Source organism: Corvus kubaryi, unplaced genomic scaffold (assembly GCF_017639235.1).
Source record: "Corvus kubaryi isolate FWS band 111438036 unplaced genomic scaffold, C.kubaryi_AGA036_p1.0 37341, whole genome shotgun sequence".
Taxonomy (NCBI): Eukaryota; Metazoa; Chordata; class Aves; order Passeriformes; family Corvidae; genus Corvus; species Corvus kubaryi.
The window spans coordinates 8,882,614-8,905,925 of NW_024581112.1; the positions used below are offsets into that span (position 1 = coordinate 8,882,614).

The window sequence follows — 23,312 nt, forward strand, 5'->3', positions numbered from 1 at the left end:
GAGCCAATGTGAGCACCTTGCCAGCCACAGTCCTTCGGGAATTGCCCACAAACAAGCTGCATTTAAAACCCGCTAAAAGGAAGTTAAAATGCCTCCATGTCTCTGTCAGCCTCCCTGTGAGGAGTCATGCTCGCCGGGCATCCGCACCCAGCCCGGGACTCGCACAGCCCTCGCTAGTCAGGACAAGCATCACGGTGTGTGCTTTCCCCTCTGGCTTTAGCCACACAAGTGTGGGTGTGTTGGACTCTTCGAGCTCACAGCTCAAAAGCCTCTGCTGGACATGGGCAGGAGGGCTTCCCCCCTTCCTTGACTGCCCCAGACACGGTTAGCATTTCCCCAAAAGTGAGCAGCATGGTTCAGATGACGGCAGAAGTTCAACTGTACAGATATAATGTAAGCATGGTAAATGCAGTCCATGTCACACCATTTGGGGGCTCCCAAGGCAGCAAAGGGGCTGTAGAGCCCTTCACGGGTCATTTGGTCTAACAGGCTGGCAACTATATCCTCCAGCGAGGTCAAGTGTGAATGTGTCGCCTTAGGGACTAGGCAGTGACTCATCCCACTGTTCCAATGCCATCCACAGAGCTGCCATGGGGCAGTCACAGCCTTGGTTAAAGGCAGTGCTGCTGATTAGTCCGCATCAAATCCTGCATGGGCACTTTCACCATCCCCAGCCAGGCTAAAGATGGTACTCTCACACCCCTCGCACCTGATGGGTAATGAGGGCTTTCTGCAGCACCTCTCCCTCCCACCACTCTCACCCACAAAGAGATTAGCCTGCAAAGCTGCAGGCAGGAGAGATGATCCAGGCAGCCCAAGTCCCAACACATACTTCTTAAGTAAATTCTTAAAAATAAGTAGATAAACTCTGCTCTCCACAGTATCTCCTCTTTTCCTTGCCCACACACAAGCCAGCCTGTGGCCCCCCACCACTGAGTGCATAAAGGGGAAGGGCACTTTGTCTCCTCCTGCTAGGGCCACAACTCGTACGTGCAGAGAAGGGAAGCCTGAGCCCTGCTGCTGAGCTTCCTGCACCCTCCTGGCAATTCCCTGCAAGTCCCACTTGCTGTGCCAGAGTGGGTGGTGGGTACAACCCAGCCCCCAGAGAGAGAAGATCCACCGGCATCAGCCGTATCCCAGTGACTACAGTCTGAGGAGAACTGTGCCTCAGAGACTTGATCTCAGACTGCAAGGGAAGCCACATCGCAGAGATGGGGTTTGTAGCCGAGCCCTGGCTATCGTGCTGTGCCTACTGGCGGTGGTCCCTGGAGAAGGACACTTCCCAGTATTAGTCTCCTTTCCAGCTTCCTCCCCGCTTACCCGCCCTCCATCTCAGGTTTAAGGTAGTTTATTTAAAGATATAAATATTTTTAAACCTCCCCCTTCTTAAAATCATCTCTGCTTTGATCTTTTTTTTCAACTGTTAAGTGACAACTTTCTATCTGCAGGGCAAGCAGCCCCCGCGCTCGGCCGCAGCACCGGCTCCCCGGGCTCCCAGCTCTCCGCTTCGCCTCCAGGCAGGAGCAGGTCCATCCCTCAGCAAAGCCCGGCCCTGCTGCGGACCCCGGCTCCAAAATTCGCCGCCTCTCTTTAGGAGAAGGGCAAGTTCTCGGGCACCCGAGCAAGGCACGGGGAGCGCACCCCGGCCGGCTGCCCCCTCGCCGGGCGCCGCGGGGTCCCGGGGCAGGGGCGGGCGGGAGGAGGTGGCCAGCTCGGTCCCGCCCCGCGGCTCCGCGCCGGGAAGGCGGCAGGAGGGAGCGGGTCGGGCCGGGACTCAACGGGACCAGGACCGGGACCGAGCTCTGCTCGGCGGCGGCACGGCCCGACGGGCCGGGGTAAGTCCTGATCGCTGCCTCCCGCTCGCCTCCCGCCCGTCCCGGCAGTCCCTTTGCCCGCAGCCCTCCGCTTCCCTCCCCGCCCGATTTTCCCCAGCGCCCCGGCACCCCGCGGCATCGCCGGGGCACACGGCAGCGGGGCCGGGGGCACCACGCGGAGCGGCGCAGCTCCCGCTGCCCCTCGGGTGCGGGAACAGCGGGAACAGCGGGAACAGCCGGAGCGGCGGGCGCGGAGCAGCACCCGCAGCTGGAAACGAACCCAAAGCCGCCGCCACGCCTGGACTCTGCGCTCGGACCCCGGACCCTTCCCGCACCCCGCACCCGGACCTGCCATCCGGCCCGGGACAGGCACCCGGACCTCTCCGAGGCGGAGACCCACGGGGGGAGCGTCCCTTTTCCTTCCTTTCCCCTCCTTCTGCGCGTCCCCACGACTGCGACCCTTGTCTCCATCGCAGTTTGTCACCCGGTTGCCCAGGGTGGTGGGTGTCTTGCCACCCCCCTGTGAGGGTATCCAGGTACACTGGCACGTGCCTGGTTTGGCATCACCCTGGCCAGGTGCGGAGTGAGCAGGACTGGGGGGGTGGAGGACAGTCCAGGGATGGGGGACCTGGCAGGGCTGGGAGGGATCTTGGTAGGGAAGGCTGACTTTGGGGTGAAAGTCGAAAACGGTGCTCATGGATATAAAGGACAGAAGACAAGACAGGAATCCCACAGCTAAACTGTGTGTTGGGATGCCTTATGCCTTCTGTTTATATATATTATGGGTGATGTTTTGTTCATTCCCTGCTCTAACCTTGCTTATCAGCTACGCAGCTGCTTAAGGTAGGGTTTTTTTCCAGCACTACAGAACCAGCCTTTCCTGGTCCCAGGCATTATAGAATCCCCAGAATGAGAACTGTGTCAGTGCAACGGACACAGTAAAATTAATGCTGTCTTTGGGTGGCTGCAGCTCAACTGTTTTATGAACAGTCCTGGACTCAGCAGAAGCACTCATACATACTACAAGAGATCTTTGTGATCCAGTGGAAAGCTTAACTTCTTTGTCATGGACAGGCAGAAGAACGACAGAGGAGACAAGCAAAGGCATTTTCAAACAAAGCACGTGCCATTGTTTCACCCCTGTCCTGAGGGATCTGTGTTCACAGGACATAGGGTAGTTCAGTTTCCATCTCATTCAACCCTTGTCCTCTCCCAGCTACAAAGCATCAGGGGAGAGTGACACCAGTTTTAAGGATGAGTATATCCCCAGGGGCTGGAGCAATTTATACCTATTGCACTGCTACTCTTCCAGGAACATAGCTGTGCAGCAGCTGTGCATCACAGATGCTGCTGTTCAAGGGGTGAGGTGAAACAGAGTAATATTTATACCACTGGCTTTGCAATGTTTTCTCCTTGCTTTTCATACCTGTCATACTGATGATGAGTTCAGCAACAGGAGCAGTAGCAAAGGAAAAAAAGATACAAACCATTAAATGTCATGGAACAACCTTGGTACAGCAGCTTTCATATTTCTGGAAAAAAATCCTCCTCCTGAATCATGGTAGGTTGCTGAGAACAGACTTGAATCTATTGTAAGAAAAAGAAATGCAGAGTACCCTGCAAGCATCTTTCCATTATTTCATCCCAAACATCAAGCTGGTTTGCTTTTCAGCACTGGAAGCACATCTTCTGGCCAGGCATGGAAAACACAGAGCACAGTATGGATGAAATGGGAACAGCACCAGCAGTCAACCCTTTACAAGGCAGGCAGGGCTTGGGACAGAAACATGCTGCCGAAAAGGAGGAATTCTGGAGGTGGTGCTTGCTGCCAGGCAGCCAGGGATCAAGAGGCTCTGCCAGGCTGCCAAGCACTCAAGTGTGTGAAGTTATTGAAGACATTTTTTGATGAGAGAAGGAAGAGGATACTTCCCAGAAGAAAAGATATAAGTTCCAAATTTTGGCCAATCTCTACCATGTTTGAGTAACTGTGTTGGGTCTTTCTCATCATTCAAATTGTTGTCTTTTAGACTGCACTCTTGCCCAGCTGACTTGTACTGTGGTGTGACTTTGGTGCATCTCAAAACCATTGCCACTTTCCAAACAGCTGCATTGGTTGGCAAGATCCACCTTTCACATGCACACAGGAGGTGAAGTCTTGCATTCTTCTCTTGGCTTAGATTCAGTGAAAAACAGAACAGGCCATACAAATCTTTAAGCAAAGCTCTGCCTGTATATGAGCAGAAAAAACACCTCTCTGATTGGCTTGAAGGAGCATTCGTAAATAAAGTATAAAATCATACCAGTACCCACAGGGGGTACTGTTCTCCACAATTATTGCAGAGCTCTGATTTTCTGTCGTCTCTTTCTTTCTCTCTGCAGTGGCAGCCCCATGGCCCTCTTCACCAGAGCCAGCAGCCATGCTAATACAACAGACCCCATTCCCTGTGGGGCAAACAGCACCACAGAGCCTGAGCTGCCCCACTCACATGCCTACTACGCCCTCTGCTACTGCATCTTGATTCTGGCCATCATCTTTGGGAATGTGCTGGTCTGCTTGGCTGTGCTGAGGGAACGCACCTTGCAAACCACAACCAACTACCTCGTGGTGAGCCTGGCAGTGGCAGATTTGCTGGTGGCTACTTTGGTGATGCCATGGATGGTGTACCTGGAGGTGAGTGCCTTTTAGGAACGATCAGCAGAATTTAACCACACCACTGCATGCGTGGTCATGTTCCTAAAGAAGGCAGTAGCAACGTTTAGACTGATCTGTGTGGGACAGCCCTGGAGCTGTCCTGCAGGATGTGTACTGCTTGGGTGTGTTAAATAGAAAGATTGAAAAAAAAAAAAAAGAATAAGTGTGTGTGTGTGGGAAGCCAACCCAACAAGACAGAATTAGACTCTTCAATTTGATTGCAGCTAAAAAATATTATTGAAAGTCAAGTTTTATTTCAGATTGGAATAGTCTATCAGCTCAAGTGCATTCCAATCCTTAATGAAATCACATTATGCTTTGCTTTAGAAAATACTTGGCATTCACTCTTGCTGCAGACAGAGTGGGACTGAGGCACATCTGTGGAGCAGCCTCTGCCCCATTCAGTGCCTTGGTCATGATTTGTGAGCACAACAGTAGGTCCCTTTCCTAGTTGTGTTTGTAGACCCATTCAAGACTAATTTCTGTCTGTGGAGCTTGGATAATCTAAGCAGCTGATGGAAGAGTCATCCAAACAACAGGGAAAAGAACTCATACAGATCCCAAACTACCAATCCTGGCATTGCACAGTTTTTCCTATAGAACTGGGCTGTAGGACTCCAGCAAGAGTAAGATTTAAAAAAGAGTCCAAAAAGCCCCAAAGTTTTTTCAATATTTGCTGCTGTTTATGGATCAGCGATGCTACCAATGAAGCAGAAATGGCATCATGCTTCAATACACTATAAGCCTGGAAATTGCCAAAAAATCATTCCGTTCCCAAAACCATGTGGAATACCTATTCATCAACTGAAGGTCTGCCAAACCAGACTTTGGAGAACTGGCCCTTATTTATGGAGAGGCTAAAGGTGGATGAATGCCTCAGATTTAAATGTCGCTTGTGAAGTTTGTGCTTTCCACTCCATTTTTAGTCATCTGTGGCCATGAAATGTGTTATTCTATCAATCATGCAGACCAGAACTATCTGAGATATATTTTGAGATGGCTGTGACAGAGCAGCAATAAAAACATTTTATAGCCTCAAAATCCTCATCTCCACCTAAGGAGGTTTCTGGCACTGAAGTGCTATTCAGCAGTGTGTCTAGCAGTCCCCTGGGGCCCAGAGTGTAAGGTCTGATACACCAATACTGCTGCCCCTCTTCTTTACTGATCTCTGGTGCTGTGGCTGCTGAAGCTCACCAAGGTTTCCAAAACAGTGGCATCAGGGTATCCTGCCCACTGGAGTTCGATGGCATTAAACACCATCATGCCTTGTAGTCATTGCATAAATGGAGGAGGACATGTGGCAGGATGGCTGGGAACACCCTCCTCAGTCTTCTTACAACATCCAGTTTTACCTCCAAAGGAGAAGAAAGCTTCAGGAGAAGGTTGTTACTGAGATCTAACCTGCTGAGACTGTGTGGGAGTCACACTGTCTCCTCATCTGTGTCTCTCACCCAGGAGCAGTGAGACCTAAGCTGCTCTGTGAGCTCCAGGAGCTCTACTGGACTGGAGTCAGAGGGGGGACAGAGCTGAGTTACTGCAGCTCAGCAGCCCTGACCACGAGTGCTCTTTGTACTCCCAGCGTGCAGACCCATGAGCAGCCATCTCACAGCTGCAGGAGCCAACAGCACCCCCAAGCAGCAGCTCTCAAACACAAAACCCTTCAGTGAGCCTGCTTAGATGCACCACTACTTTCATGCCTGGCATTGCCTGATGCAACTTGGTTTCCTACTTTCCCATCCATGTGCTCCTCAATGTGGCATCACCCTTCATATCTGAATTGTGGAGATTCTGTTGTTTCCAGAATTCAGGAGAGTGGTGGGTATGCATAAGTTTAAAAAAAAATAATCATTGTGCATTCATAAACTGGAAATCTTCCTATGGAGTTTGGAAGTTAAAAATAATAATACTACAATTTTGTAGATAAAGCAGACTGGTCATCAAGGAAGATTAGATGAGAACCTGACCTGAATAGTCTATAGGGATCTTTAGCATTGTGTTTGATAGAGCCAGGATTTCATCCTGGACATTATTCCCACTTCTGCTGCACAGTCAGTGAGTGGTAATGAGAGATTGTATCACCTCATCTCTCTGTGGTTTGCTCTCATCAGCTGTAAGGGAATAATATTTGACCATCCACCTCACCCAGGCAGATGTGAGGATTCAATCAATTAATACCTGGGATGTCCTTTGAGATTCCTGGACAAAAAGCACCAGAGGGATAAAGAAGAGGTACCCTGCCAGCACATGAAAACCAGAAATGCAGACTAGCAGGTTCTAGCTGCTGTAGCAAAGATGATTAGAACAGAGCAATAAAAGGAAGAGCAGAAATAGAATTTTTAAAATTGTGAACAAAGCATATAATAAAATGGCTCTTCTTCACTGTTAAATTCTGGAATGAATTCTGGGTTCGTTTACCCCACAGGTAAATATTAACTACTTCAACAGAGCTACTCCCCATTTTAGAAGTGGCAGGTGGAAGTGAGGACGGGTTTTAAGCCCAAACATTTTGATCTGTCAAGCATCCTCTTACACAAGCTACAGTCTAGTATGCAGGTGGTGTGATCTGAATGCATCATCCTGAGAGGGCTCACTTCTAAGCCGTCCCCACCAGCACCTTCTTCAGTTTTAATGGTTCACATTCTTGAGCTCAGCATTTGAATGTGCTCAGGACCTTGGAAACTCCCTCAGTTAAGTGCTTGTTCATCTGCTGGGTTAGCAGCAGCTGGCTTTCATGCAAACACCTGCCACTGGATTGGTGAAATATTCTGCAGACTCCACAGCTCATGCAGAAACTGCATTGCTTTTTGCCTCAAACTGCAGAAACATCCCTTACTGGGTCCCACTGCAAAGGCTTCCAGCTTTTTTTTTTTTTTAAATATATTTTGAGGTGGTAAAGCAGATCTCAAAATCTGAAACTCAAGTAAAACCGCTGTAATGTTTCTCTGGAGCTGAACCTACCTATTAAGGTCCCTAATCTCAGATGGACAGCCTTCAGTTTGCACATCTTGTAGCTCACCTAACTGTGCAGAAAAGCTCAATGGTTTTGGTTTGACTTTTTTTTCCCCCCTTTACCTACTTTTTTATAAGAAAACAAAGGATCAGCACCAGTATCAAGAGAACTGAAGAGGAAAGCACAGTTCCCTTCTGCATTCTGCAAGCCAATTCCCATTTCCCCTCTCTGCATTCATTCAAGGTCAGAGGGTCTAATGGAAGACTGCCTCATTCAATACCTGATTTCTGAAATGTAGCAGCTGGGTCCAGCAGAGAACACCCTAAAGACACAGCTCACCTCAGCAAGTTTCTGTGCCCTTGTGTGGGAATGCTGCCACTATTAAAGCCATTTAAATTTCTCAGGATTATTTCTTGAACAACTCTCACTGAGTGAATTCTGTATTTATACAGGTGCTTCTCTCTGCAGGGAGCTGCATCCTTCCTATGCACCAACACTTGCTGCAGGGCTGACCCACTGCCTGAGAAGCCAAACTTACTTGTGGCACCCTCTCCAGCCACCTGGGATGGGCATTTTTGAATAGGTCTTGAAAACCTCCAAGGATGGATCCTGCACAGACTTAGCAAGCAACTGGCTCCACTATCTCATTGTCCTTGTGGTCAGAAAAGTAACCTTCTTAACCAGTTTGCACCTTTCTTCCAGCTCATTCCTGTTGCCTCTTGTCCTCCCACCACACACTGCTGTGAAAAACCCAGCTCCATCTTCTTAGCAACTTGCCTCCAACTTACTCAAAAACCTCCCATGAGGCACTAGAGAGCTGTCAGTCTCACACCCCTCTCAAAGCCATCTTTTTTCCCGACTGAACAAGTCCTATTCCCTTAGCTGGTCCTCAGAGCTGCTCCAGCCCCTATGGATTGTTTTGGTGGCTCTCGACTGGACTCACTCCTGTTTATCAATATTTTTCCTCTCCTGATGCCTCAAAACCAGATGCAGTATTCCAGATGTTGTCTAAATGTAAGCAGAGAGACCAGGAACCAGCAGCAGTTTCTGATAGCTTCCCAGGATTCAGCTGAAACAGCAGGATCTACGGGGCTGAAGGCTTAAATCCAGGCTCTCTTCCAGGCATGGACTTTCCCCCCTTTTTCTCTCCTACTCCCCCATTCAGCACAGCACTGGGTTTGTTTGCAGTTGAACAAGGAGGCAGCCTGCCCTCCATCTCCTACAAGGAGTGGGCACTGAGGCAGACCACCTCTCTCGCAGTCAGGCTGTCATCCCAACCCCAAGGAGAGCAGGGCCACACAGTGCTTGGAGCATGGTTGTCAATCAGAAAGGTCACTGTCAAGAACTCGGTGGCTGGTCCAAAACCACTCTTCTCCATCGCTAAGACTGGCTACGGCTGAGCTTTCACAACCACACACTTCAGATTAAAAACTCAAAGCAACCAGAACAACAGCTTGGTAGCAACCCAAGCCCCTTTATCTGAATGGCCTGTGAGTTCTCACTCAGATCTAATAATCAAAATCTGTAACTGAGATAAGAATTCAAATAAGGTTTTTGAGAGGCCTCAGTCTCAGATCTCAGTTTCATACATAAATGCAAAAAATTTGCAGCACTTTTCCAGCTCACTGCTTGCAAGAGCCCTTTGGCAGCTAGGCTGAGAAAGACTTTCAACCCTTAGATTTTCTCAGATAATTGTTAATCAAAGGATAAGTACAGTGATATCAAATTTAAATCAATTTATCATGCTAGGCCTTGAGAGAAGGGATAGCTGCTGTGTCTTCTCCCTGCCTCCCTCTGCAAGAGCAAATAAAGGATTGAAATTAAAGTGAGGCTCCTTCTCCATGACCTACTGCCATGTTATCTTGAACACAGCACAGGTGCCTCAGTTTCCCTCTGCCCATCACTGTGGACATGAACTCCTCCAGCTGCTGAGATGCTTGGGGGAGAGAACCCCCTTACACATCACTTGTCAGGACTTGGTGCAGAACAAGGCTGACAGTTTTGTGTTGCCGCTGCAGGTGACCGGAGGGGTCTGGACGTTCAGCCGGATCTGCTGCGATATCTTTGTCACCATGGATGTAATGATGTGCACAGCCAGCATTCTAAACCTCTGTGCCATCAGCATTGACAGGTGAGGCACAACAGCATCCAGGGGGATAGTCTGGACATGGGGGTCAGCCCTGTACCCCAGTGGGGCAGGGACAAGGAAGTGGGGTGAGCACAGACAGCATCAGTGTCTTCAGGACAACAAACCCCTGCAGGTCTGTGCCTGTCACTGCTGCTGTTAATGTGGCTCTGCTCACACTGTGCTACAAGAGGTCTGCACTGGAGTGGGGGAGATACAAGCAATAAAACACGCCCCAACCACATCCTCAAGCTTTTTGAAGGCAGGAACCACAACTGGTCATCCAACTCCCACTGAGTCTCGAAGGGGGTTTCTCCTTCTGGAGATCTCACTTGTGAAGCTTTAATAAACAAAATCCTGCTGTATATACAGGGAGAGATTAAGTTTATTGCTGTATAATCTTGAGCTTTGCTCTGGTTTTCTGCATTTTAAAACTGAGCCTATTTTAAGCACTGCTGAGGGCTGGGAGCCAAAACCTTGGGACATGTGGTGCTACTGGGACCAAGGAGTGGGAGAAGGGAAAACTACTGCATGCTGTACCTTTGTAATGTGTAGTTCAAGGATAATAATGCAAGGCAGCTCTCAGTGCTGGGTAGGTCTGGTGTTCCTCAAAGGGAATCTGTATCCCCATTTCAGTTTGGCTCTGTCTGCAAGGAGCAGCCCCCAGACTCTCCTGAAGATGAGACTCCTGTGCCTTCCAAATCCTAGCCCTGCTGAGCTGCATCTCCTGGGGTACCCCAGGAGCTGAAGGTCCTTGACACCTGGCCCTGGGCAATCCTCTGCCTGTCAGGCTAACACCAGACCAGGCAGCTGAGACAAAGAGTTTGGTAGTTTGTGGTTGCTCCAGAGAGTGCTCTTTCCCAGCAGTGCCCATATAACTTTAGGGGCTTGAAGATTAGGGGTTTCCTGGGGTTTCTAGATCCATCTGGTAGCCCAAACCTTGTAGCTTCACATGCTGTGAGTTCTGCTGAGCATTTCTCTGCACTGCTGCCAACTAACTCTGATTTCCTCTGTTCCTCCCCCTGATGCCCCACTTACCATTTCTACAAATTGCTGATCCCATCATCTGATCTTCTCTACTTTCCTCTTCTATTTCTTCACCACATTCACCATCATGTTCCCGATGTTGCCTTCATTTCTCCTTTTAAAAACTTGGTCCTTTCCCTCCCTCCACTCCTCCATCTCCTCTTCCCGGAGCTGGTTTGGTCTGCAGATACACAGCAGTGGTGAAACCAGTTCAGTACCAGTACAGCACTGGGCAGAACTCCTGCAGGAGGGTGTCTCTCATGATTGTGATAGTCTGGATGCTGGCGTTCGCAGTGTCATGCCCTCTCCTCTTTGGCTTCAATACTACAGGTAGGTGGTATCCTGAACAATAGCATACAGGAGGGGTTTGCAGTGGAGCTGCCCTGTGTATGGCCAGGTCGTTTAACATGGGTCCTGCAGATTTGCCAAGTTACAGGAAATTTTAAGGAACTGGAAAGCACACTATGAAGGGAGAGAAAAATCCCCATGTGCTCTTGTCTGTAAACTTGCCATTTGCTCAGGCAGACACTGACTACTGCTCTAAAGGGCAAACCTGCCCGCTCTACTGCCAAATCAATGCCCATCAAGGCGTCCAGGTCTTCAGAATCCCATCAAACAATCACTTTGAGCACACAGAGCAAAATGTGCAGCACATACAATACACTCACACACCAGACTCAGTGGTGTCTTGCTGATATCAACAGGTTCAGAAGCACAGTTTTGACTCTGATACAGAACACATTTCTAAACAGCAAGGATTGCATAACAGCATTGCTTGTTAGAAACCTCCTTCCCATCCAACTGGCTGTCTGCTTCCTTAACTAATCCCTTGAGGAGGGCAAAAAAAAAATTTCCACCTTGGAAGCAGGTTGATCTTTTTCCTTTCCCTCAGCTAGGGCAGCACAGTCTCCCTGGAGGCAGAGGAGCAAGGGAGCCTTCCTCCCCACTGAGTCACAGGCAGAAGCTTCTGCTCCCCACCCATCCTCTCCGAAGTGCTTGAGACAGGAAGGGGATGGGAGGGGGAAATTCTTCTGCCCCCTACTGCCTGGCTCAGACAGATAGGGGAGAATGCACACAACATCTAGACAGCTCAGAGGCTGTCAAAGGAATAGGAGAAAGTATGAAGGAGACAGGGTCCTCTGAGAAAGGATAGGAATAGACATGAAAGAAGAGAACAGAGTTGTTGACCAGAAAAGCAGGCAGATGCATGCTGCCTAATGCTAGATGGCCCTGTGCTGGGTTCAATTTAAGCATCAGTCAGGTAGGTGGGTTAGACAGAGCAAAATCTGCACTCCTTAGACTGCCTTTGTCCCCAGCCACCTTTTGTCCTGCTTTGCCAACACACCAGAGTGTCCTTGACTAAACCAAAGCAGCTCAGCCGCTCCTCTCTCTCTCTCTCTCTTCTCCTCCCCAGGGGATCCCAGTGTCTGTTCCATATCCAACCCTAGTTTCATCATCTACTCCTCTTTGGTGTCCTTCTACCTCCCCTTCATGGTGACCCTGCTGCTCTATGTCCGGATTTACCTCGTGCTCAGACAGAGGCAAAAGAAGCGAACCCTCACCCAGCAGGGCAGCCAGAGCGCCAGCACCAAACCGTGTTTTGCACACCAAGTAAGAGCCACGTGAACACAGTAGGAGCTGTCAAAAAGGACAGGGAATGCATCATCTCTTCTCCTCAAAGGGCCAAAGCACAGAACAGAAAGCATAAGGAGGGATAGGACATGTTTTCATCCCTCGCTCATACACGGTGATATTTGAGATGTAGAAGGTCCTGTTAAATCCTTTTCAGACCTCTAGAGAGAGGATATTCCCTGTGTATCTCTGCCCTCTAGAAGTGGAAACTAGAAAAGAGCATAGCCTACTTCAAAATTTCTTCAGAGCAGGGTTTTCTCAGCCATGCATAAGTCTGGGTAATTTCTTCATTTATTGATTTTAATGTCTTCATTTATTGATTTTTGCTCAATGAAGCTTCATTCTCAGGGCTTCACAGGCTTTAACCTCTGTTATTAAAATAAAAAACCGTCTTCATCTGTCAGACTTAAGAGGTCAAGATACTCATGGTGCATGCAATATTTGTTCCACTGACCTTTCTAGATGAAGTATCTGCAACCATGGGAACAAACAGAATAGTTTGAAAGGAATTACCTGGTCATGCATATCCCCTCCTTTTACCCATTTTTGCACAGTGAAGCTACATTAAAAGGGTGGGGATGCTGAGAGGAGCAGGGCCAACACAAAAATACAGATGACAGGTTAGCAGAGCAGGTATTTCTGTTCTTACTGTTCTCATGCTTCTCCTTGGTGGGATGGAGGCAGAGAGTTGTCAAGTGCCGGTTCACCCCCAGGTCAGTCCAGAGGACATGGTGCAATTTAAGAGGCAAGTGAGGCTGAGGATAACTCCTACAACTTCCCTCATCATCCTCTGATCCAATGAGCAGTTTGCATGGTTTCCAGTTCCTGTGTGGCATCCTCTTTTGCAGGAGCACATGGAGAGAAAAGCTTTGCCGAGCAGATGCCAAGGCACATTCTCCCCCTGTCTCTCACTCAAATGCACAGGCCAGGAGATGTCTACAAAAAGGAGGTTGCTGACTGTCTTCAGCCTGCAGCGGTACCGAAGCTTCTGCCATGAGCCATCCCTCACCAAGGCACCAGGGCCTGCCCTGAGCAGCAGGTGGGAAGAGAGGAGAAGGAGCACGAAGCCCACAGTGGAGGTACAGAGGCTCAGCAGTGGCAGAACCATCAGCAGCCTGAGGCTGGCACAGCAGCAGCCCCGACTGATCCAGCTGCGGGAGAGGAAGGCTACACAGATGCTGGCAATTGTCCTGGGTGAGTGAGAGCCATTCTGCCTGTAGGGTGCAGGGGGTGATGGTTTGGGACTTCCAGGAGCACAGAATCTCCTAATATTGAGATTTTTAAAAATGCAGGCTAGGCCCTGGCTTCAGCTGGTACCACTTTACAAACTCAGGTGAGACAGTGGTGGGACATTTAGGGATCTAGAATAATGCTCCCAAACGTTGAGAGCCAAGTATGTTAGTGTTTTATTTACTATGTTTTGTTACCCTTGTTTAAAATCAGATGCCAACAAGCCCTACTAGAGGGAGCAACAGCCAACACCTTTGCTTTTCCTTTGTTTTACTATTACAAGGCTGGAACAACCCTAAGTTTCTTTACATGCAGGAGCTCTTAGATCCAATTACAGAAGGGGAAGCTGAGGGCAAGGAGCCACAGAGGAACCAGTTCATACAACTGGGTAGAGAAGCCAGGTGACTGGTGTCCCTGTCACCTGCTGTGGTCACCAGATGCACTGCTTCCCCCCATTAACTCACTAGTAGCAGGGAAATAAAGCAGCCCTCATCCTAATTGATTAAAGCAGCTGAAGCAGTGGGTTTTCCCTCAAAGTTGTGCCCACTTGCTTTTGTCTGTCATCAAACCACTTCTGATCCATTCACAAAGCTGGTCGCAAGGAGCCCGAGCTTTTGCCAAATCCCTGTGTCAGGAATAAACATGGCCTTCAGTGTTTGTGAAATACAGAAACATCATGGAAATAGTGAGGGGGTGGAGGGAGAGGGCACCAGTGCAGGCCCCTTTCCAAATAGTTCTGCTCTAAACTCAATGGATTATTTTCTGCCTCTCTCTAAACTCAGGGGCATTCATAGTCTGCTGGCTGCCCTTCTTCTTGATCCATATCCTCAATGCCCACTGCCCATCCTGCCATGTGCCTCCAGGGCTTTACAGTGCCAGCACCTGGCTCGGATATGTCAACAGTGCCCTCAACCCCATCATCTACACAACCTTCAACACTGACTTCCGCAAAGCCTTCCTCAAGATCCTCTGCTGCTGACTGCAGGGCCACAGCGAGCTGCACAGGTCTGCAGCAGCTGCCTGGGCTGGCACAAGGCAGTGGGGAGTGCCGTGCTGCCCTCGGCCATGAGCAGCGATGGTCAGCCAGACGTGGTCATTGCCGACAGCCAGGTACCCCCCACGTACCCCCCCTGAAGAGCGGGAACACGCCCCACCTGCATGGCTGCCTTCCCGCACCGAGCCTCAGTGCTCCTGCCTGAGACAGTACAAGTGCTTCCCACTTCTGGGGAAGGAGGGAGGGAGGGGAAAAAGAGAGACAAACCAGTGAGTCCCTCAGTGCTGGGCACAGCTCCGGGTGTGCAGCAGATCCGCCACCACAGTGCATCCCTCCTGGGAGCTGCCAGGCTCGCGGGGCACACGGGACCCAAATGCAGATGGCATCTCTCATCTCTGCTGCCTCCATGCTGGAAATGCGTTTGCCCTCCCACAGCTGGATCCTCAGCCTGCAGAAGGCACCCAGCTCATGCACAGCAGTCCTAGCAAGAGGACAGAACATGACCTCTTTGATAAGGATCCTGATCTCTTCAGTCAGGAGCCAAGAGCAAAAATTGGACAAGGAAACTCAGAAACAGAGCACTGATGGAGAAATAACAACTCTCCTGTTGTTTCCATCAAAAGGTTTGCCTCGTAAGACTGGGTCAGTCTAAGTGCTTGAGAAAATCGCCCTAGTTGCAAATGAAATCTTCCCTTGTGCTGCCAGCTTGTATTTTACTGCTCCTTGCAAGATAGAGAGGTGGCTGCCCTCCCTCTGGTAGGTCAGTTCACGTGAGAAGTGGAGCACTACCCCAGGGTCCCCTCTCCTCCTGACCCAAGGACCAGTGATAGATTGGCTGCTAACTACCACACACCCCAGTGATCTACTGCGGCCACTGAGAGAACAAGGCCCGTGATAGCTCCCAGAGTCTCAAACCTGTTTTTTCAGCTGGTTGCATGCACCCTGTCTCAAAACCTGTTCACGGTCTCTTTGGAACCAATTTTCACCCTTGCTCCTCTCCTGACAGGAGCACTGCTGACAGGTTTAGGGTTTGTACCACCTGGCTGCTGCAATAACTCCTGGTACAATCCATACCTGGGGGAGAGCTGTTTCATAACATCTCTCCCAGTAAGAAGGGACATTTGCCTTGGGATCAGCCCCAGGACTCTCCCTGACACTCTTGTCCTCACATACGGCATCTGTATATCCCAGCATCTAGGAGCTGGCCAAATACAGCCTGGCCACAGTCTCCTTTCCCAGCAGTATTTTACAAAGCCATCTCCAATAGTTCCTGGATGAAAAAAACAGGCAAGTCCTGATGTACCAGGTAAGCTAGTCTCATGTCAGGGCACCCTAATGCTCTTCCCCTCATATAGACAAACCTGGCATGGGCCAGAGAGCCTCAAATGGTTCTCTCATTTTGCCCTCTTGCAGTACTGGATCAGAGGCTTCAGCTCTCACTCCCAGGACTTGGCTTAGTTGTGCTGTCAGCCATGCTCGTTTGGTAGCTTTGGTGTGCTGCTCCTGCCTGTGTCTGTGCCACAGCTTCTCCATCTGGGAAGGGCTTCCTTTCTTTCCTAATATAAAGCCAAAGCCATTGTCCTCTGCCTCCAGAGCACATAGCAGAGCTCTAGCTGCTGCTTTGGTTTGTCTGGGTTTTGGGAGGAGGATCTTGTGGAGAGCATGTGTCATTTGCCTGGGCAGGTGCCCTCCATTCTGTATTGTAACTGCCTTAACCCAATAAAACACAAGTGTAACTGGAAGTTTTGGTACCTTTGTGCTGAATGTACCCCCTTCCATAAGCCTTTTGTCACCTGCAGCCCTCGTAACACTTTCCCTTTAAAAAATTATCATCCACCTGGACACCCACAAGAAGTCTTTATTATTACTTGCATTTTCCTTGCACTGGGAAAGTAATCAAAGGCTGCTTTAAGCACTTCCAGCAGATGAATTCTGAAAATGTGGTCAATTAGTTTCCCAGCTATGCCAAGCAGACATGCAGTAGTGTTGCTCCATCTGCTCAAAGATGCTGGATAGCATGGGAGGCACCCAGCACACAGGATGGAGGAGCTATGAATCGGGTGAATCAACCTGTGGACAGACTGCCACTCGCTGCTTCATAACAAAGATCACCAGCCCAGTTGCTCTATACAACAATTGTCAGAAAGGAGGAAATTAAAAGAAAATCTTTTAAGGGATGAGTAGGTTCATTTCAAGACCTGGCCTAGCATCTCTCAGGGGTCAGTTTGATCTTACCTGAATTTGAACCTGTTCTTCAAGGAGTGCTCCCCAAGATGATTCAGAATACAGGTAAGAACAGGAGGTGTGGCAGAAGACTAAGCAGCATTTTGGTGTCCACACAGCTATAAGGGATGGGGAAAATTCTGTATCTAAACATACAGTCCTTTCTTTACTAACTAAGATTTGAGCTATCCTATCACAGAACTGACAGCAACCTCTTGAATTATAACCTGCTATGGACCAAAAAAAAAAAAAAAAAAAAAAAGACAGCACACAAAACCCTCACACAATTACAACAACTCTACTCCAAACCAAAACAATCTCTGTCTCCTCCTCCCTCAAGTGCTGTTTGAGCTCCATGCCCAGTTTTACTCTGGCAATACAAACACAAGTGACCCCATAGAAAATTCCAAGGAACAGAAGCAATCAAAGGTGCAAGCAGTTGATGCCTCTCCACCCTCTCCAGCAAGCCAGAGAGACTGCTAAGGATGCCCCCAAGACACACACACCTCCCTCATTATTTACAGCAGAATAATCTGCATTCTCCTTTTCCAAGTGCTCAATGTCTCCTACTAACCTCAATTTTCTACAGCACTCTCCTCTTTGCTGTTTTGTTTTCCCTGGCTCCACAACTGGCTGAGAGGGGAGAGGTGAGCTGTGACACTGTACTCTGCATTCTACAGGGATTTATTTGCATGCTGATACTCACATTAGAAGAGCCTGTGGATAACGCAGAAACCTCCTCTCCTGCAGAGAGGAGAAGGGAGCTCAGAGACAGACACAGGTTGCTCTGGCTGCAGGGCTGGGCAGATGTGCAGGTGCAGCACAGGGCCCTGCAGTCTGTGCTCACCTCCACCCTGCTCCTCCAGGCAGCTGGAATGGGATAGCTCAGCTCCCCTGTACTGAAAGACATTTGTAAACGAGCCACTAGAGAGAGCTGAGGAGAGTTAAGACCCTTTGGAGATGAAGGAGAGTTGGCAACACACTGGGAAGAAGATCAGCCCCCCCCTCAAGGTACAAGGCAGCCATCCAAGTACTGCCTGTCTAGACACATTTACAGCACTGAGGAATGGACTGAAAAACACCATTTATCCCCTGCATCCCCGATCTCCCAGCTCACAGAGCCATAGGCTCTGGCTCAGCTGCAGGAACCCAGACGAATGAGCCACTGAGCCCACATATCCCACAGTTTGCTCTCCTATATGTACCTGGGGCTCCCCATCTGTGACAGATGTGCCACATGTTGCACGTATCAAACTTCAGATCTAGGAGAAGGAACAAAGGTTACCCAAGTTACTAAAATCCTAAATGGTACCAGGCATCAAACTGAAGCCATCCAGAGTCAAAACCAAAAGCTCTTATGTTGAGTTTTACACTGTAAAATATAAACAGAGAAGAAACCATTATACACCCCACCTTGTCAGAGGCAGCACCAGGCACACCAAGCACCAGATCATACAGGAATCTTTAAGCAGAAGAGCACAAAGGTCCATGGGGCAGAAGATAAAACAATCTTCCATGAGAAAAAGCTGACTCCTGGGAAGGCAAGAAAATTATGGAGGAGATGGGTTTCACCTGCTAGCACAGCCCAATGCTCTGCAGGTGACACTGCTCAGTTAATATGCTCCAGGTACCTTGCAGCAGCTGTTGGACATGTTTTAACAATCCCAGCTGCAGCCAGATATTAAAATCCACATTTGCCAGACTACAAGGACAAAGCAAAGCCTTGCAGAAAAATCTCACTTCCCTAGGTAACCTTCCTTAGGCCCCTTAGGGGATGGGCTGGCCTGGCCAGATACTCAGCTGAGCTCAGCTGGACCCCACTGCAGAGCTCACACAGGGAGCTTCCCCCTTGGGAAGAGGAGGGGGTACACCTGGAGTCTGCCTCTCTGAGGGGGATTGGAGTGGCTTGGGGTTCTCTGTTCCCAGCTGGGGCCAGCACAACCTGCTCAGGTCGGCAGCTCCTCTGGGAGCCAGAGCTTGGCTGCAGCTTATTGCTGTTACTGATGTGATGCTTTCTGAAGAATGTCTAATCAATGCCAGCATTTCAAGCAAGGTTCAACAGCCTGCAGGCTGCTGATATGGTGGCACTCAGACAACTACAAAAAGGAATTGTGGACAACCCAGAGGACACCGGTGGCAATCTGATTAGTTTCAGCTAAGTGTGTGATGGTTTGGTCACAAAGTGACAGACTCTGGCAGCCTTCAGCCTGCAAACACACTCTCACCTCCCAAAAAGAGTGGGCTCATCAGTTCTTTCTCTGACCAATGCAAGTATCCCAAATCTGCATGAGCCTTTGAATGAGCCATCTAAGTGAGTTTTCCTTATCCAATGCTAATAAAGAATTAACACCGTTGTCACCTCCTGGCAGTATTTTACCAGCTGACCCACTGCCTTAGGAGCAAAGGAAGGCTCACAGGCTGTAGGAATTTCAAGGTGTGAGGGATTCAAAGTATCTGGTATCCCAGACCAACGCTGCCTTTCAATCTCAAAAGCCACTGATCCAGTTATGCTCTGTTACTCTCCAAGTAGTCAATCTCAGCTCAAGACATAGCAGTGGTCTTTTTTGTTATGCCTTCCTGGCATCACTCATGCCACCTTTCCTTGGTTTCTTCCTGCCTCAAGTGTCGCATCAGGAGCCCACCAGCTCTGATGCCAACCACATCTTTCTACAACAGGGATACACTTTCTCCCAGGCCAGGAGTTCTCCTGAGCTTCCTTTGTGATGATTCTGGATACACATCAGTAAATCTCTTCCTGCCAGACACTGGTCTCATCTTATCCCTAAATGCCTCTGGAAATATGAGGCAAAGAAAACCCCTAGGGCCAAAGAAAAAAATGAACATAATTAAAAATTAATGTCAGTATAATGACTTAAAACATCTCAGTGAGACATGCATCAGGCTGTTGTATGTTTGGTGATGTGGGGAAGACCTTTCTGGTTTCCTGCCCTGGGGACTCTTGTCAGTTTTAATAAGTTCTACCCCACAGCTGTGAGCATGGCAACTTGAACAGCCCAAATAAAGACCAAATACTGAGGGAATCACATTTTCTGCCAGCCTATGTCATGGCAGAAGGGCTGTGGTGCAGGTGGACTGCTCACCTTGCTGTGCCTCAGCTGAGAGGCAGCAGCACTTCTGTCTCTGTGGGGGTCAGGTTGAGGGATGTGAGCAGATGGTCGATGCTACAGGACTCCCTTGAATATTTACGATGGCACTGGCTGTGGGAAACAGGGGAGCCAGTACCAGGGTTGAGTCCAGCACTAAGTACCCCTGTCAGCCTCAGGTCTGAAGGCTACCAGCATTACTCTGTGGCCTTTTGTCTTTGTGAGCAGGAGTGTGGCAGTCATTGCTACAGTCCCTGAACCACAAAACAGTGCTCCTTCCTCAAGATGCGCGCAAAACAAGGGATGCAAAAAGGCACGTGCCAGTGGCTTCTGCAACTTGATGTTGGCAGTGCTACCCATGGACATACTGCACAGCTGCCACTCCTTTTTTTGCTGGCCTTGCCAAATCCTAATCATCCTGTTTGCCTGTGTTCCTTCCTCCCAGACGCTCCATCTCCTGTTCCCTTTCTTGAAGAGGCTGCATCTCTTTAAAGGCTTCGGCTGCCTGCCAGTCTGTTCTCTCTCATCCCAGTTCCCTCAGCTTTGTCTGAGGAAAGCATCTGGCTTTCCTAAGGGCTGGTTTCTTCAGCTGTTTTCCAGCACATAGTACTACTGAAGTTGACATTACTTTGTAGACGGTTCCATTTTAGTCCAGGAAGGGCAGTATAGAAAGCTCAGGACAGATTTGTAGATTCTGCTGACTTCCTGCAAGATGCTGGCTACATCAATATCTCCCCTGATCACCTCATCAAAAGACAAATCAGATGTTCTCTTGTGGAAGGAGGGAGCAGTGAGCACAAAGCATTGCAACAAAGCCACCTTCATGTCCTGTTGCAACACATCCACCAGCCCAGAAAGGCAGTCAGCTCAAGAGCACAAGGTATCACACAGAGAGCACAGGAACAGGTCCAGGAACTCTGGCCAAGGACCTTGAAACCACTCCTTCCTTTGTGAAAGTTTGTGCTGGGCCATTACATATAAGGGCTCCAGTTTTTAGATCTTTTCTTGATCAGCAACCTGCAAATCAATCTACTCTGCACGTACAGGCAGTAAGATACATCCTGTCCTGCAGAGCCTCTGGCATGAACAGCCATTGCCTTTCCCAGCGCACTGGCCACTCCCTTGGGCCAGAAAATGCTTTACACTGTAGCAGAAGGATAGGGAAGACAGAAAGCTGGTTAATCTTGAGCTGTCTGGCAGACCCAAAGGCTTTTATTTATAATTTCCTTACCTTTGGTCCTCACTAAACATTCCTAGATTTTCAGGCTTCAGAAGTTTGAAATAATCCTGGTTAACCAGATAACCCCTTCTCATCCAAACCTGCTTCCCAAAGTGCTCTGCAAGATGTTCAGATACACAAATAGCTGTGAACAGAGCAGGCTTTCACAAAGATTTTGTAATGATAGGGAGTAAGCAAAGCCAGGAGCTGGAGTTGTGTCAGAAGCACAGAGCATTCCACTGTGTTGCACCTTCACCTTACCAATGTAATTAAATCATACAGACGACAGATGTAGACTTAACCAGGCAGTCCATCATCACCTCATTGTGAGGCAGGAAAGGTATTGCTTTTCCAAGTCAGAATGTCCCCAGGGAAGAGACTGTGTACTCTGACAGACACCATTCACGTTGGCAACATCAACAGGGAAGCAAGAACATTTTGCTGCATCATTTTTGTGCCAGCACCAACTTTGCCAGTCCAGATCCAACTTTTCAAAGGGATATAAATTAATTCTCTTTTTGTTTGAAAAGTCCTGTCATGCCTACAGAATGTGCATAAGAAAGGATGGTAACATGTGCTCGAACATCTTCAATAGTCTGAAGGAGTGCTGCATTAGCAGAAAAGAGATGAGGTCCCAAGTGAATTATGTAGATCACTCCAGAGTACTACAAATAAAACCATTAAACTGGCCTGCACCATCATCTATTTCATGTATGCCTTCCACATCACAGAGGAAACATCCCTGAAATTACTGAGATAAAGGTTTAAACATTTTATTGGAGCCCTTTGTCTGCCAACTCAGGTTACGTATCACAAAACAGGGTTCAGGATTAAAAAAAAAAAGCTACTCAATGCTTAAAAGCACCTCTGAAACACACCTGGAACCGATTTTTCTATGCATAAAAATCCCATGATCTGAAAGCCCTCTGGACCTTAGAGATGTAGAAATAAATTGAACACTCTGCTGGGACACTTCCAGTCTTGGGCAGCTCCCGCAATCCTGCGGAGCCACAGAGGAGCAGACCTAGAACTGGTCAGACAGGCTGGATACACTGTGTGTGTCTGGGACACTGTGTCCTAGTGATTTACAAGATGGGGTGGCTAAACAGCAGGAGAGGAGTGGGAAATGACAAAGCTGAAGGAAAGGAGAAAACATTTTTGTAATAAACCAATTCGATTTTTTTTCCTTAATACATTTCAAAGCATACCTGTGAAACTGCTAAAGAGCCTGCAACATTTAAACAGATCTGAAAGGAGGAAGTTACTGAACAGAACACTGATGGTCAGAAAGGCACAGGACTTAACATGAGGCCCTGCCAGATATTCTCATCAGCATGAAAGGTTTTTCTTTATTAAGGGGAAGATTACACTAAAAGTTCCTAAGGAAAAGATATTCAAGGGTCTAATGTAACACATCGTCTTTTTTTGCATTCTGCTCTGCTCTTTTATATTCTGCCCTTTGGGGATGGATGGCAGCCAAGGATGTTTTTGCAGTCTTCTGTGCTTAGTGAAGTTAATTTAGCACAGACATTTTTCCACTCCTTATTAATTTCAATTTTCACTTCTCCATGGAAAGTTTAGCTTTCTTCATGCAGTTTTGATCCCCGTATTAGGGCAGGAATTCTGTTTTTGAAAGAAATTAGATCTCTGCATGGAAATAAATAAACTTTCTAAATTAGCATGAAAAATGTTGCTGATTTTTTACAGTGTGAATTAAGAGGATTGACATATTGAGAAGTTGTATAAATACAACACATTAAGATGGTTTCAGGGTTAGTGATGTTTGTGTTTGTTAGACAGTGAATAGGTGTAGCTGGTCAAATTCTGCCCAGTAGAAAATGGTTTATTTTTGCAGCCATGGTACACATGTGCACACACATAAAAGCTAAGCAGAGAACTGTAACAGGAAAGCCTAATGGGTATGACTGGGAAAAAAACATAACACGGCAGTATGGAAGGATTGGAAAGCCAAAGAAGAGAAGGGTAGATTACTGAGAATAGCATGTTATTGGCACTTGACTTAGCAGACCACTAAGATCCCAGTACAGCTAAGTTTATCTCTTCGGGACATCCAGGCTCGGAGATAAAGAAAAATTAACAAATCCTAATGATTCACAGAGGTGGGGCAGGATGGGGAGACTGACTGATCACACGTAGCTCCTAAAAGGTATAAAACAGCACTTCCAAAACTAGCATAAGGTTACCAGCCTCTGAATTATACAGGAAACATGAGGAGGACACAACCACCACCATCCCTTACCCTCCACGTCATCACAGAGCATCCCTGACTGACCTCTTGGACA

General features: G+C 48.5%; 1 protein-coding gene across 1 annotated transcript; it reads left to right on the top strand.

The window, feature by feature from the left end:
• Positions 1–1,701: 1,701 nt before the first annotated feature.
• DRD3 (dopamine receptor D3) lies at positions 1,702–16,205 on the top strand. Its single transcript, XM_042031790.1, has 7 exons — positions 1,702–1,835; positions 4,194–4,485; positions 9,475–9,587; positions 10,795–10,937; positions 12,022–12,218; positions 13,088–13,433; positions 14,252–16,205. Exons 2-7 carry the CDS (start codon positions 4,204–4,206, stop codon positions 14,446–14,448), a joined length of 1,278 nt encoding a protein of 425 aa, XP_041887724.1. The 5' UTR covers positions 1,702–1,835; positions 4,194–4,203; the 3' UTR covers positions 14,449–16,205.
• Positions 16,206–23,312: the final 7,107 nt, after the last annotated feature.

Excerpts from the sequence above, each read along its gene's own strand:
- DRD3 (XM_042031790.1), top strand. The coding sequence starts at position 4,204 with ATGGCCCTCTTCACCAGAGCCAGCAGCCATGCTAATACAACAGACCCC. Across the intron at positions 4,486-9,474 it reads CATGGATGGTGTACCTGGAG|GTGACCGGAGGGGTCTGGAC; the intron begins GTGAGTGCCTTT and ends TTGCCGCTGCAG. Across the intron at positions 9,588-10,794 it reads TGTGCCATCAGCATTGACAG|ATACACAGCAGTGGTGAAAC; the intron begins GTGAGGCACAAC and ends TTTGGTCTGCAG.